Here is a 16,977-nt window from a genome sequence, read left to right on the forward strand (position 1 = left end):
TGCTCTCCCCCTATTAATCCCTCCGCAAAATGACAAATTTGGAAGAAAATGTGGAGGATTTACAATTAATAATTGTAATGATCAGAGTTATAGATTACTTTTAATTTCAGAAATGCATGTAGATTCTCTTATTTTGTCAGCTGCTCAAGTTAACAGTACTAATATTAAAAAAGTGTCCCTTCTTTGACAGGTTTCCAGCTGTATTGTGTGGCTATTTTATATATTTCCATCACATTTTTGGTCTGTTTTCATAAAACTGTGGTTTTCTGGCAAATTAGTGGCAAATCATTAAAGACTGAAGTTAGGTAATAATGACAGACATTTGAGTTTCAGATTTCACACCCTTCAGAAAAGTCATACTAATGCAAGACTTTCTATTCTATTATCTTTCTAAGTTTATAAGAGCAATATTTAAAAATTGTCCTTATTTTTGGGCCTTTGTCCCACTTCTGTTTATGGCTTTGTCCAGATTTCTTGCTCTGAGGTTGAGAGGTATGATAAATGTGTCAGGGCCATCACCGTTAGCCAGAGACATTTTAAATTGTGGCATACTTGTTGTACCCCACTCCCCCACGTAGTGACTCTGGATGTGTCCAAGCAAGGCAAGGAGCAGTTATGCAGTGTAAATGTGCAGAGTATTCCCCCCATCCAAGGTAGACACAAGTACTACAGTGGCTTTTCATCTGTCCTTGATTTTGCAGAATGTTCTAGTTTTCTGTCATATTTTTATATTGTTAATTTATGCTTCTTCTTATTTAGAAAATGCATGTTGTTGCAGTAACTGTTGGTGTGTGTTTAAGTAGCAATGCTTTAATGACCATCAGGTAAGCTTGTCTGAGATTGCAAGGTGCAAGTAGGCTTTAATAAGAACACTGTTAAAGAATTACCAACATTGAAAGCCTTTTAGTTGTTGCCATGCAGAGAATATTTACATAACTAGATTGCGTATAAGCCTTAGGTACTGAAATGCATATGACAGTGTTTGTAATAAAAGGCAGGATTACAGTATGTTTAGAAGCTCGTGACATTTGTTGGAGACTTGCAGTGATCTTTGCAGGCTTTACCCGTAAACTAAACAGAATGCCAATCTATCATGTGTGGTCCATAACCTGTGCAGTGATCCTTTAAACAATTTATCTTGAGGTTGTTTCTTGTTTGCTGTTCATTTTTTTACTTTGATCGTTTTTCCCATGAAACAAGTAGATAGCTGTTGTCAAGTAGCAGGTCTTTTTTGGCTAAGAAACATTTTTACAAGTGGGGGTATCACAGAGATTGCTACTTTCAGCATGTTACTTGGTACTTTTATAAAGCTGATAATAAATTATAATTAGAACTGCAGTGCAAGGAGAAGTGATTTGAGTTGAGTGCTGCTTGTTTTGTTATACTTGATTTTGACTGGCATTCCCGTAATGTATTTAAAAAGTAATTTCTTTTTTCATGCCTTTTTGTTTCCATTTAGATATTAAGTAAGCTGTCATGTAGCCAATGCATTGAAAATTTTGTTTCTTCTACACTTCATTTTGTCTTGATTAGACTCTCATAATGACGGTTTGGCACCCAGGGCAACATATTTAATTAAAGTCCCAGTGTTTGTGGTTTTTAGCATAGTCCCACCCCTTTATAGTTGGCCACACCTCTTCCCATTGGCCCACCCATTCAGCTGTCTCCTGCAGCCCCCCTGTGATTTGAAGCCACCAGCCACCATTGTCGGAAGCTGACCCTTGGACATGCTTGGTTTGGTGCTTTATTTTTGTAAAGTACAAGAGCTGTTTTCCCTTACCTTAGCAAGGTACTTTGCAATTATAGGCTGTTTAGGGCCTACAGTTAGATTCTTCTTATTAACAAAGAGAGTTGAGTGTATCAGTTTAAGACTTCATAGTGCTTTCCAGCAGGTTTTAAAGCAAGTGCTAGTCACAGGGATGCTTAAAGGTAAGATGAAAAAAATGGTTTATCCTAAACACTGCAGTGTGCACTAGAGGAGTTAGATGTGAAAGTATGTAACTTAAGTTTTACCTGTCTAAAAAGTTAAGTTTTAGTTGAGAGTCACTATTTTTAAAACAGCAAGATAGATTGAAAAGGGGTGGTCACTTTTGTATTCTGGTACTATGGAATACAGTAGGATGGCCAATAAATTTAAATAGTTGAAGGGGAGTGATTTCACAAAATTATAATTTTGTGCTTACACAAGCCAGTAAAAACAGAGAAGAAGTGAGATATATGGTCAAATTAACATAAGGGGAAGGCAACTAGAAAGACAGTGGTGTTTAAGAACACTACAGTAACCGGGTGGGGAAAACATTTCTGCCTGACTCACAAGAGACAGATTTGTGGTCTCTTTTCAAGTTTTAATATGCAGTTAAAAGTAGAATACAAGTAAAACACAAGGTAAATAAAACAAATCACAGTATTCAAAATAGAAAAAGGCAATAAAGTAATACAACAAATAAAAAGCAAACTAAACTAACCTTTCCCTCACAGCATGTTTTAATCAAGAGTTCCGGTTAGGTACAAAACACTCTAGAAGATTATTTAATCTAATGGTGCCAGTGTGTTAAACAGAATTTTAAGTTTAGGTTCTAGGAGCTCTCTTCCTATAGATATAGTTTTGAAAGGCAAATTATATAAGATATGGCAGTGATTACTCATATTGGTAGGAAGGAGCTGAACGGATGCGCATCAAGAAGGAAAGGGAGAGATGGGGTGTAGATAGGTATTAGAGGAGAAGGAGCTGAAAGTTTAGCCAGGAGCTACAAGTCCAATGCCTGGAGTAAGAGAGGAATTCTTTTAGTTGCAGCTTAAATAAATGAATGTCAAGTAATCATCTGATTGGTGCAGGGGTCGTATTCCAGACTTTTGCTACACAGTGTGAGTATAGACTTTCACCACACATTTTGTAAGGCGTTTAGATGTATTCCATGACTTGTATTAGCTGTAAATCTAGTTACCTTGTTATAACACTGTTTAGTTTGGATTTTAGGGTGGCCTGAAATTTAGTCTAGGTGGGTGACCCATGTAATAAAGAGGGTACACAGAGGATGTCTCTGTACTTACTGCCCTATTTTTGAGTTTCGTGGTTTTATTGGCAGTCAATCTGGTTTTATGTGAAAAGGCATGGTACTGTAGTTCAGTCCTCCTCAGTCAGAACATGAACTCAAAAATGTGTAGTAATCTGTCCTCTCAGAAATAAAGTGTTATTTCTGTATGGCTCTCCCTTCACTTCATTTCATTTTCAGTGTTGTACATTTGTGCCTTTCTACATAGATGAGCTCAGAATAATGCTTAAAATGCAGGAGTATAGAATTTTCAATGCTTTTAAAACTCACATTTTAAGTCCCCTTTGAATATGTAGTTTCCCATTCATTACAGATTTCTCTTCCAAATTTTTAAGGCAGAGCTTTCTCTGCAAACCAGCAGGTGATTGAATGAGCAAAACTAAGACAAATGTTTATGAAAAACATGATTTTATGTCAGGTAACATGGTTGAAATACTAGACAGAACACACTTTAATCTTGTGCAGAACTTGTTTTTCTTGCTGCATTGCTGCAGCTATACTATTAAACTACTTTACTTCACGTGTTTTTTGAAAGATGTTGGTAGTTGCACTCAGATCCTGTCTGTACATCGCAAGGAATCACCGTTGAACCCTGCAGAGCTTAGCTGTATCCAGCAATGTGCCTTGAGATTTCAGTTCTGAGGTCATGTCCAAATTTCAAACCTTAAGAGTTCCAAAACCGGACTTAAGTTCCAAAATTTTTGCACAGAGAGCTGGGAGAGGAGGATGTAGTGAAGTTTTGTACATTACAGGCCTTAGTCCCAAGAAAGGCAGGCTAGGAACAAGTACGCCTAGTTTTCAAGATGATGCTCAAAACAAAATATGTTCATTGTATAAGTGGAGAACGGGCAACATTCTTTTTGGGGTTATTTATCTGTATTTCTGTGTGTTTATAGGTTTCTGGAATGCCACCTGTCCTGCCTCTACCTGCAGTCCTCTCCTAGTTCTTGTCAACTCCAAGAGTGGCGATAACCAGGGTGTAAAGTTCCTGCGCAAGTTCAAGCAGTTGCTTAACCCAGCACAAGTGTTTGATTTGATGAATGGAGGGCCCCGCATTGGGTAAGATTCTGCTCCCTCACGCATGATGTTGGCTACCAAATTACTTTAACAGTGCATTGAAAAAGAATAGATTTGTAAAGCACATGAAAGACATGACAACATTGGAATTGCTTTAATGCAAATTGTAAACATCTGGGTTCCTCTTCCTCATTTCTTGTATTGTAAGGAATCAGTACAAGCATAATGTCAGGAACACGAACGGTAATACAAACAAAGACAGGAAAACACCACTAAAGAACGCTCAGAATAAAGTATAGACAACTCCAAGGAATAATGAGCCTATCACCATAGAAGTACAAATGTTAAAACTTTTATTAAATAGAGCAAACTGATAACAGCTGGCGGACAAGCACTTTCGGCATAAAGCCTTCTTCAGATCTGAAGAAGGCTTTATGCCAAACGTGCTTGCCCGCCACCTGAGTTATCAGTTTTCTCTATTTAATAAAGTTTTAACATTTGTACTTCTATGGTGATACGCTCATTATTCCTTGGCATGATCAAGAATGATGCCACAGGGATCATACCACCGCACAGCAGTGCATTGTGGAATGTCAGTTCTTTATAATGGCAGCTTCACTTTCACTTTCTAATTTAATGCTTCACAGAATGGGTTGTTCATCAATCAATTTAGAAACATATGCGTAGATGTAAGAATGAACTTCACTTTTTTCCCTCCTTTATGAATTCCCACTTGCACTGTCCTTTCCTGTACTCATGTAACAAAACACTCAGTAACTTGAAGAAAGGTTTTTGGGCTTGGTATTCACTCCTACCACAACTATCCTCAGTTTCCATTCATGCATACTTCAAAAATAGCCCTTTTCTTTCTGTATTGTCAATCTTCCCCGTAGGGTGATACTGGTGCACCCCTCCCCCTCCCCTAGTAGTTTTGTATGTGACATTAGGGTGTACAATTCTCAATATCATGTTTCTGAAAAAAAAGTGTATCTTTTATTTCCTCTTGTAAACCACTTGTTTCATTGTCCACTATGCTGATAACCCACCTCTGCCTGCCAATAACAAATTGACATTAATTCCAGTATGTTCAGTACACACACATGCACAAGTATACATGTGTGCACACTGTTGTGTGCACATGCATATGCATACATGTGCACACACACACACACATACACACACACACACACACACACACTTTACAACCCACAAACAAATATAGGTGAACACACTTATCTTCGTACTCTCTCAAAAGAGTATTTACGTAATTTTCTTTTAACTGCAGACAATGCCAGTCTTCAGGTCTGATCTGTAACTAAACTACATACTTCAATGTACTTTCAAATTCTTTTAAGAATCTTATCATTTCAGTTGACAATTCAGCCACATACCTTAACTTGATGATCTGTTTAATCCCCAACAAAAATGTAATCTGCAAAGAGTAAGAGTTTGTTGTCACCAAAACTACTTGCAGTTTGAATTCACAGTCACATTCTGTGGTGAAGCTGGCATTGCTTTGTTTACCTGATAAACTGGGATTAGAAAATGGCGATTAATGATGAATGTGGTGGTATTCATAAGCAGTTAAACAGAGAAAAGGTACAAGTGTTGAGCACAACAATAAAAAAAATAAAAGAACAATTCTTTCCAGCATGAGACTGAAATTGGTCTAGTTTGATCAGGGCTCTACCCTAGCTAAGAAATTCTAAATACAAATAAAATAAAGTATTGCCATAACTTTCTAACATTGAAAACTTTCAGTTTATGTGGCCTTAACTCAAGGATCTCTGTACATTCACAATAAGGTAGTTTCCTTTAATCATTTTCTGATCTTAGATCTTATTTTACCTGAATTCAAAACTGAACTAAATTAGCATTCAGGGAGAAGCTCAGAATTTTTTTCCACCTTTATTCCTGAGGCAGTCATAATTGGAATATGATGAAGTTTAGCTTATAAAGTGCATTTTAGTTTGCAATGTTGACTACTGCAGTTTTCAGTATTTCAGCTGTGAAGTATAATCCGGCATTTTTGTTCACATACTCTAGAAAGGCTTGCAGCTGTCATTTGGCAGCTTTTGGCCAAAATGTGTTTTGCATCTTGATAATGTGACTTGACTGGACCCGGTTACTGGATAAGTGAAGATCTCCATCTGGTGGACAAAACATAGAATAGTTCAACTCAAGAAAGTATAATTTTTAGTATGTGGGACTGTCCCGGTAACAGTACGAGTGAAAGCCAATCTGTCTTTGTGATACCGGTAACTAGTTAGTTGCAGTAATTTTCATCAGACATATCAAGCCATGATAACTTATTTTCCATACTCTTTGATGGATGGCATAAAGTTAACCAGACTACCTTTGAAATGTCTGTGCCTTTTTTCAGAAAGTCCTGCACGATGTACTCCTTGTATACTGAAAGTGATATAAGATGGACAGAAACAGTCTTAGTTTCAGATTTCATACCAGTGTTTGTGCCTAACAGTATATTACTGTAGGTAGCCTGGCTGTTATCAGATGAACTGATATGAAGCTGCTACCTGCAGCCTTCTGATGTTCCAGTCCTTTAAATGATTTTATCTATCTTTGACTAGCAAGTGTGTAAATAATTGAATCAAATATTTTCACAGTGATGTAAACCTGATAATGGGATTACTACAGCTGATTGTCAGTAAAAGTTCCAAATGATTAAAGAATGAGTGAGCAAAAAGATGTACTGATGTGCAAGAGGGTTGCATTTCACTGTAACAGTGTCTGCCCGCCTTCCATCCCTAAAGTCTCATCGGGGGGGGGGGGGGGTGCATGTATGTGTGTGTATATTTCCATTTCTCCAAGTTTATTTAACATTTCATAAAGAGAAATATTAAAACTAAGCCAGTCTTTACTATACTGATTTAGCATTTTATACAGACTTGTCCAGATGTGAATAATGTAATCTGAATATCCATTCATGTATTCATATAACATTTCATGCCTTTATTTGCAACTAAACATTTCACTCTTTTCAAGGAAAGTCCCACATCAGATAACTAATAAAATGTTTGTAAGATAAGAATTCCTTGTACACATTCCTCCCCAAAATTTGTCATCCAGAAATATATATATATATATATATATATATATATATATATATATATATATATATAACATTATGCAGACTGGCTTAATGCTGAGCTACTAAGCTGGACCAACTCCAAGGCAATGTCTACTAACTATATCAGAATTTAAAAAAATTACAACATAAACCAACAAATTTCTCTATTTAAAGATTATTGGACAAAAGTACTAGACATACTTATCTAACAAATATACTTTTAAAGAAACTCTATTGACTACTTCTTTCGTACATTAGAAAATATATAATGTCAGATTAACATTTAGATTTTAGAAAGACGAGTCTTCATTTCCTTCATCGTTTCTATATTTAATATGAACTTATTTTGACTTTTCCAACATCATAATTTCTCTCTTAAATTTCTTAAATCCATAGCACTATACCAGTGAATGCATGCAGCGCATTTGTAAAATATAGTTGCATATTTGTACTGCTTAGCTATTACCTTCTGTTCCCTTCTGTGTTTTCTGTTAAAAACACTTCAAATAAAAGGAGATTTGTGTTAGGCCCCATGAAGTTATTTAAAATGTATGGTCCAGTCCAAGAGGAGATAAGACGTGATTATTATTTCAAGTATAATTGATGAAGTCAGAAAGCTGAATCACAGTCAACAACACTAGTGTGGCTATATTACTAGAAGGTGAAAGTTTGGAAGATGCAAAAAGAAGCTGGTGCAAATTAGTGGCCTAGAATTTGGGTAGAATTAGGTTGAACTATCTGAAGGAGTCCTCCCAACACTTCAGTCCTTTGCAGGTGATAACAGACTTATTCAACAACCTTTATGTCACCTGAAGTTTAGATAATGATATTTATAGCATAAAAGTAAGGAGTGTCCAGTTCCTCAAGTGCACTCATGCATTATTAGTTACAGACCAGATAGGAGAATCAGCAATGCCCAGGAGGTGCGCACTGATGATGTTAATGCCTACACTTCCCCCAAACAGAAGTCTTGTTATTTGGAGAAATTGTTTTTGAGGACCTATTATGTGGAAGCCTTGTATATTCTTTAAAAATGTACACACTACAAGGTGTATCAAAACCTAAATGTTTGCTGAAATGAGGTTTAGTGCTTTTGCCTCAAACAAGTACAAAGGGTGCATCAGCACTTTGTACTGATTAAAACCAGGTAGTTAAAAGACAGGTAATATATACTAAACCACAGTTAAATAAGATAGTCAAAATCCAGCTGACACAGAAACAAAAAAATAAATATGATCTTGTATGCTAAAAAGTTTGAAAACAGTTCCAAATGTCCAGACTCTCAGCCTCCTGTCCCCAAGCATCCAGACAGGTTCTATAACGTACCAAGCTCCTTCTTTTCAAGGCGTCTGCTGCTAATCCAGCTACCATTTCTGTTTCCATGGACAAGGCTTGAAAATCGCCTCCATCCTCTTCCTTCTCGTTACATCCTGATGTGGAATGATTGGGAAAGGAGGTATACACTTCTGCCACTTTGGCCTTCTTTGCAATCAGTTATCAGACTCACATGGCAAAGTACTCCCTGGCCCTCCTGGTGGATGCAGGAAAAATGTTGGCAGACATCCCAGATTCCCCAGAAAAATCAAAACTAGCTGTTATTCTTAATTCTTCTGCCAAGTGACTAGGCACTGCATCAAGTGCAGTTATGATGCTGCTGATGCCTCTGCTAGGGCAGCTGCCTCTGGTCTGTTCTGAGAAGGTACTCTTGGCTTAGGCTACAGCCTCTGCCTGAAGAATTCAAGGCCAAATTCCTGTATACATCTTTGGATAACAAAGTCTTGTTTGGGAGTTCAGCAGCAGAACTCTTCAAGTTTCTTCAGGAGAAAGGGAAGGAGCTACAGGATCTTAAACACATCCTTGTTTCTCCAGTTCCAAGGTTTCAAAGAAATTATCCAATGAAGACTGCCTTTGTTAGAAAACCTTCTGTCATCTTCGTCTTCCAAAAGTAAGAGGGGACCTAGAAAGCCAGCCTCTTCTAAACCTGTTTCTTCCACCCCTGCCTCAAAACAGTCTTCTCATTCCCAACCCTAGCCAGGCAGTCTGTGACTGCCAGCCACCAGGGGCCATCCACTTCCTTGTCCCATCATCTCAGCCTATCTCTTGCTGCTTGGAAACTGATTACTCAGGAGTTTTGTGTACTTTCCATAATCAAAACAGGATATTTCATGGTTTGGTAAAATATTCCCCCTCATTCAGAAGGATTCCACTCCCCCCAAAGATTAGCTGAGCGTCTTTCCTCAGGTCATGACAGACCTGATCTCTCAGGGGACTATCAAAGGGGTTCCCACTTCCTAGCAAGGAAAGGGATTTTACTCCAGGATGTTCCTGGTCCCCAGAAAGGATGGCCCCTGAAGACTCATCATGTACCTTTCCCATTTAAACACCTTTTTCAAAGTCCCTTCTTTCCATATGTTGACTCTACCTTCCGTTCTTCCTCTTATTCTTACACAGGGGTTCATGGTGTCCTTGGATATAAAAGATGTCTATCTTCACATTCCCATCCACCCAATGTTCAGCAGGAAGTTTTTACGCTTTTCTCTAGCTTCCTTGTAGTTTCAGTTTTGTGCTTTGCCCTTTGGTCTCTCTACCATACCAAGAGTTTTCACAAAGTGCTAGGCCCCTGTTACAGCATTCTGCAGAAAGTAGGGAATTTAAATCTTCCCTTATCTAGACAACCTTCTGATTTAGGCTCAGTCCCCAGAACTGCTTCAGGAACACCTTTCCTCCACTGTTGCCCTTCTACAGAATTTAGGGTTCACTATAAACTTCCAAAAGTCTTCCTTCATTCCTTCGCAGGATCACATTTTCCTAGGATGCAGAATACACAAGCAAATTGCTAGCATCTCTCCCAGTGGAGAAAGTTTTGTTCCTGACTTCCTGTTATCAGAGCATTTTTCCTCTCCAGTCCTTGACAGCCAGGGACTTTCTTTGTCTCTTGGGGTACATGGCATCCATTATCCCCATGATACCCTTAGCAAGATTACACATGAGGAAGTTGCAATGCTATCCAACAATTGTGTGGATATAACACTTACATCCGTTAGACTTCCTGATTCCACATTGCACCTTTCTTTATCTTGTACTAAGGAAAGTATACATGCAACATAATTAGTTTTATACATAATAACAAGGTCTCTGCCCTTGTCAGCTCATATAATCTTTCATACTATTTTTTTTATTTAAATTCATTGCTAGTTATACTAAGTAAGCTTTATATTACTAATTACACTAGGTAAGCTTGATAGTTATTATGTATTCTTTGTAATGCCATAATTTCTTCAAGTCTGTTGTTAATGATTTAGCATAAAACAAGTAATCTCCATGGTATCCCCAAAGTCTCAAACAACCCAATAAACAAGTGTAGTGTGTCCAAAAGCAAAACAGTGCAAGAAACCTCTCTGTGTGGAAGATTTTCAATCCATATATCTAGATAATCACTGTATATTAATTAGATCAGACAATGGCAGTAGAAGTGGTGAACTTAAACTCATCTTAAGTCAAAAAAATAAAAAATATATAATTAAAATATTGTACAGAAGTACTAAGTAGTCATAATTAATCCAAGCAGGGTAGGCAGTCTGTTTCCAGTCGAAAATCCTTTATTAGGTACACAGACAAGCGATCCAAGTAAAACAAAAATAACAGAGAAATTGTTTCCTCACAAGCTTTCTAACTATATATATATATATATATATATATATATATATATATATATATATACTTTTATCAGGCAAGGGAGTGGTTTATTGTGCTGTGAAACAAAGTGTTATTGGTATACATGTTAAATTCAAATCCCTTCCCCTATCAGTGCAACATTCAAGCTGGTCATGCCCTACTTAGTAGTTGTCATAATAATATGTAGTTTAAATAAAATTAATAATGATGTGGTACCTCTTATTTAACCAAATTATTAAGTAGATTATTAAGTCTGTGATTAATGAGTTAGCATACATACATGTAAGACCATGGAGGTGTGGCAGTAAAATAACTCCTGAAACAATCTTTTGCAAGACTAATTAAAACAGCAGAGGTGAATAATTTTATGAGTAACAGCAGAAGGTTTATGTGTCAGTTTTTGGGTAGCCCTCTTCCAACCTAATTTTGGAACATCATATTTCAGAATAAAGCATTCTGCAGCTCTTTCAGCCATATACGAGATTAGCCCAGGATCCAATTATTTTCTGCAGCTTTGAGGAGGTAGACTTTGTCGGCACATACCTCAAGCCATAATACGTATTAGGCAGCATCATAATACAGGGACATGAAAAATCATTTTTGCTAGTCTCAGATGTTGGTGATGCAATGAGACAAGATGGGGCAAGAGGATTTTGTATAATAGGCATACATTCAAATTCTCCATTTTCTCCCACTTCACATCCCAGCAAAATACTGAATTATGTTTTCTTTTTGTTACATTTGTTAACCGGGTGGGTAGGCTGGTCTTACAACCTTTTTCAGCAGCAACCTGAGCCAAGAACACATAAACATTATGCAGGAAAAAAATAACAAGAGGTTATACATGAACACATTGGAGATTATAAATGAACACAATTACAACAGAACAGAATATATAGTTGATGCTTTAAAAAGGGCACACAATATAAATACAATAGTAAACATAGTATAAACCAGTCACTGATTTAACAAGAGAACAAAAATTATTTATTTATTTAACATTTGTTGATCAGGAAAGTCCGACTAGGACAGAGCCTATTTTCAGCGGAGGCCCGGGGAGAAATGCTCCAGATGCATGTCTTTGGAATGTGGGGGGAAACCGGAGTACCCAGAGGAAACCCACACAAACGCAGGAAGGACATGCAGACTCTGCACAAAAGGCACCCCAACCGAGAATTGAATGGAAGAACTTCCTGCTGTGATGCAAAAATGTTAAACACTTTACCACTGTACCATCCATTGGTAACACAGTAAGCAACCTGTGTAGAAACATGTTTATAGAAATAGCATTTAACTACAGCTAACTTGCAAGTGACTATGCATTTAATGACTATTTGCTGGAAAAATCAGGACTGTTAGGCTAGCTATACTGCTAGAAGCTTAGCCTGGTTTGTGGTTACATTTTCATTTGTTCTCTTCTGTAAGGTGTTTTTAGTTCAGGTTTAAAGGACCTTTCCTTGAAAAACCCAGTTTAAGAACAGTGAATAAATCCTAACATCAACAAGTTCATACTTGTCTTGGACACATAGTCTGAGAGCTCCATCTCTCTTCGTATACTCCAGGGAGGTGTACCTCACAACGTCACTGACATGAACTATGACAGAGTCATACTGGTACTTGTCATTCAGGTACTTGAATGCATGCATAATCTGACAGATCCTGTTACCAAACAAGCAACTAACTGTCACTATTCCCTTGCTCAGCCTGGTAAAAGATGCATCTGTATATCTTACAATCGAGTCACCTATAACAAGGGTCTATATTATAAACTCGAAGGTACAGAATGCTGACAACCTTTTCATCAACACATATTTGTCGAACATTCACTTCAGAGAATGGCCACATCATCGAATTCTTTCCAAGATAAATAAATCAGTAGGCCAACTACGCACAACACAATATAACAACCACCATGAAGTGGGGGGCTTTGACCCCCATACACCCCCACAGCACCCTGCACACCCCTCTAACTAAATATACTAACTCTGAGATCGCACTGCAGTGGAGAAGGCCATCCGAAGTGGACGTTCGACACATGTCGATGAAAAGGTTGTCGACATTCTGTACCTTCAAGTATATAATATAGACCCTATAACAAGAATTTTTGGTTGGGTCGATGCCTACCTTACGGGCTCAGCATCTGAGATTTTGGGCCTTCTTATGCTGTGCGAGAAGGTAGGCTTAACTTGCTGAATGTGCTTTGAGTGTATTCTGTGTTTTAGAGGTTGTTGAGGTTTAGGCAAGTTAATCTTTAGAACTTCAGTATATTTTGGAATATGTGTATGGTGATGGCCTTGGAGACCTGTGATGTGTGGTGTACTGCTGATGATTTTGGTGTCTGAGTTTACTATGTGTGATATATATGTACATCTCTCACACGCTGTGTGAGTAACAGAGAATCATCAAACAGTACAAGACCATTCCTAACTGTCTAAAGATACCATCACAATCAGAATCATCAAACAGTACAAGACAATTCCTAACTGTCTAAAGATACCATCGCAATCAGGCTGGCTAGAGAAGTTGTGGAGAAGTGTTGGTCCATGAAACTGACAAGAATGTCTTGGGAAATGGAGTAACTATAACTGCTTGGAGTTAAGTTTTAGAATAATGTTTGGGTGGACTTGTTACTGACTATTTAAATTTCAACACAAAATAACTAGCCTGGAAACCTTCTTCTGCCAACAGAAAGAACCAGTAAACTAACTATAGTAAAAAATCACTAATTTGATACTAAAATCAGTGCAAACAGTGTCAGTACACTCAATATTAAGCACTTTTATATAAGGTCGTTTAACCTGATGAGTGGTTTAAGGAGAGAGACTATGCAAAATGATACTTATGTGCTTATTGTCAACAGCCAATAAACAGAGAGAGGGAGGGAATTATGGTGTCAAACTTCCACTGATTTATGCGCAAGCACCTTAGTAAACATAAAGCCAACCTAGCATAATTCAAACATGTACAGCTTCGAAACATGCTGCAAAGCTTACCGTCAGCCAACATAACACTGATGAAATTAATGGAACTATATAATATATATGTATTTATGTATACATATATACAAACACACACACACACACCTATACACACACACATATATATATATATATATATATATATATATATATATATATATATACACACACACACACACACACACACACACACACACACACACAAGCACATATATATATAGCTGGTGTTCATAATATCTAATATTCAAAAGAGTAAATTATTTTTTACATTGGTTTGCTAGTTGCGGTATGTGAGATCCAGGTACAATGGGGTCTGGGAATTTGCCCTTTCCCTTTGGTTATGTGATCTCAGAGTTGATATATATATATAATTGGAAGATGCTGTGAGGGGCACAGCCCTTCACCTAATGGGTGCAGGGGTCTTGCCCCCTGTGTAAAATAGTGTGAGGGGGTTGCTATTTTGTGATTCGATCTTAAAAGACCAATCTTTATTTCTTTCTTGTTTTTTTGATCACTCTTTTGAGCATTCGCTGCTTGCTTAGGTATTTACATATTTTATATGTATATGTGTATATATATATATATATATATATATATATATATATATATATATATGGGTACATGTCAGTCCACCGACAAGTCGGAAGACCGACATTCACTCCACCGACACATGAAAAGATCGACAGCGCAAACACGGACATTTAACAGGTAAGACTTTTAATTTCGCTAATCATGCCTACCACACATGCATAACACTGCCACACTTACTAAAACATGGTAGGCATGATTAGCGAAATTAAAAGTCTTACCTGTTAAATGTCCGTGTTTGCGCTGTCGATCTTTTCATGTGTCGGTGGAGTGAATGTCGGTCTTCCAACTTGTCGGTGGACTGACATGTACCCATATATATATATATATATATATATATATATATATGTGTGTGTGTGTGTGTGTGTGTGTATGTGTGTGTGCGCTCCAGATTGGCATGAGTAAAGGATATTATATACGCAGGCACAAGTAACAAATCCATGAATGCTATTAACTGGACAGCATTCTTTTTAGTGTAGGTAATCTATAATATCACAAGTTCAACCAAGAAGTTTTCTATTTATTGAACATAACTGATTGCATAGTATAGTTCTGAGATTACATTTTTGTGTATGTTGTATTTTCTTGTAGTGTTGTTATTTTTATAGTAGTTGTTCATTTGCTTTACGTCATACTTTTCTTATTTTTCTATTTTTGTTTGTCTCTATTTCATTGTTTCTCACTGCATTTAGTTATTTGTATTGCAGTGTTCATTTGGTAAGTTTGTGTTTTGTTAAAATTAGTTTTTCACATTTATTTATCATTTGTTATTAGAGTTGTGAGTCATGGTCTTATTTCTAATAGAGCTGTGTAAGTGGATAATGGTGGCTCAGTACAAAGTGTGGTAGTGCTTCGTTATGTAAATTAGTTAGTAATGTATTGTACCATGGAGTTGTACACCAAGATCAAAATACCATGGCAGAGCAATTCAAAGCAGGCTCTACTGCACTGTTTCAAAGCAGAGCAGTGAGAGGTGAACACCCATTGCTTCCTGTGGTGGCTTTGAGCCTGTAATAGCTGCAACAATATGTTTTCCATGTATATGTGTATTTTCAGGCATGATTGTGAGTTATGGCTATGTGTACGACTGTACTGGTGTCTGTGTGGCTGTGTATGAAATTTGGAATATGTGCTCATGTGTATGCATGCATGCTTGTGTGTGTATGTGTTGTGTATGTGTATCTCTGTAAGTGCTTGTGGGATGAAATCAAAAATAATAAAATTGTCACAGAGACTATTAGGTGAATCATGTGCCCTACAATTGTTATTCCTGACCACATTTAAAAGCATCAGTTCAAAAAGCTAATTCCAAAAAATATATAAAAAGTAAAATGTCACAACTGAGTTTTTTACAGAAAGAAAACTAATCTGTAAACACACTGTGATCGTGTGGGGTGTTGCCATCTGTGTCAGGGAGAGTGGGGTGTGGCATGTGCCATCAGAGTTGGCTGGAGTTTTGTGGGTAGTTTTGTGTCGTTTGACTGTCACATGGACTTGTACAGATGCTTGTGCTAAAAAATGCATCAACAGTGTTATTATAACTGATTAAATGTTTATGTTTAAACAAAGAATAGAAGTTTTTTGAAATTGTTCTATAATTTTCAAATACTACAACAGATCTTAGCAAAGCTGAATGTGTATTGTACCAGAGCCAGGTGATCAAATGTGATGTCATTTTATAACCAGCAGTGAGAGGATGAAACTCACACAGCAGCTTGTTTTGCTTTGTTTTATTTGGAACCTGATATAAAAATTCTGTGACAGTTGTCAGAGACAGTTAGTTGTTCAGTTCAAACTGTTAGAAGCTCATCACCTTGCCTTGTGAAAGTAAGCATCTCAACATCTAATTTTGCCTTGCTGTATTAAGTTAGCTACAGAATAGCTATTCTTTAGACAATCAGGAAATACAGTGAGATTAGTTGAGTATTGTTTCTCTGCATCTGTTTGAATCTGTTATTTTTATTTCTTCTGCTATTGAAACTCTGATGTTTATTGTACTTAAATATTTAGTATTCTCATGTTTTCTTTTTTATTAATTATTATTAAATATTTTTATACCTTTCATTGTGGCTGGTCTTTTAGAGAATACTTTTAATGTCTTGAGAGTACTTGTCGTTATTATAGTAATGCTTTGACCACTCCGAAAAGCCTGGCTGCTTTGGCTTCACTCCACCATTTTAGTATTGATTTTACTCAGTATTATTGGATACCCTTGTAAAAGCCTGAGGGTGGTTGACTGGTGGCAGCAAAGTTAACTTATAGTCTGGGAATAAGGGCTACAGTTAGTAAATCTGTACCAGCCTTTCCCAGGTGTGTGTGTGTGTGTGTGTGTGTGTGTGTGTGTGTGTGTGTGTGTGTGTGTGTGTGTGCGTGTGTGCGTGTGTGCGTGTGTGCGTGTGTGTGTGTGTGTGTGTGTGTGTGTGTGTGTGTGTGTGTGTGTGTGTGCTTGAAAATCAGATACCCAGGATCTGGAACACAGTGCACCAAAGTGAGTTTTGTTTGGGATTTGGAGAGACAGATAGTCCAGTCCCAGGTCTGGAGTGTGTTCCCTGTATGCTCTTCGGGGAACTTGTGC

The 16,977-nt window shown here is 37.3% G+C and overlaps 1 protein-coding gene across 3 annotated transcripts in view; it reads left to right on the forward strand.

Annotated features, from left to right (window-relative positions):
• The window catches only part of LOC122789976 (diacylglycerol kinase delta-like), a 1,345,205-nt gene that overhangs the window by 1,130,003 nt on the left and 198,225 nt on the right, over positions 1 to 16,977 (forward strand). For all 3 annotated transcript variants that reach the window (XM_044057484.1, XM_044057483.1, XM_044057482.1), the window contains exon 9: positions 3,950 to 4,112. In XM_044057484.1, the coding sequence (XP_043913419.1) occupies positions 3,950 to 4,112 (163 nt within the window). The remainder of the gene's footprint in view (positions 1 to 3,949; positions 4,113 to 16,977) is intronic.

Source organism: Protopterus annectens, chromosome 15.part0 (genome assembly GCF_019279795.1).
Source record: "Protopterus annectens isolate FY-2018-M chromosome 15.part0, PAN1.0, whole genome shotgun sequence".
Classification (NCBI taxonomy): Eukaryota; Metazoa; Chordata; order Ceratodontiformes; family Protopteridae; genus Protopterus; species Protopterus annectens.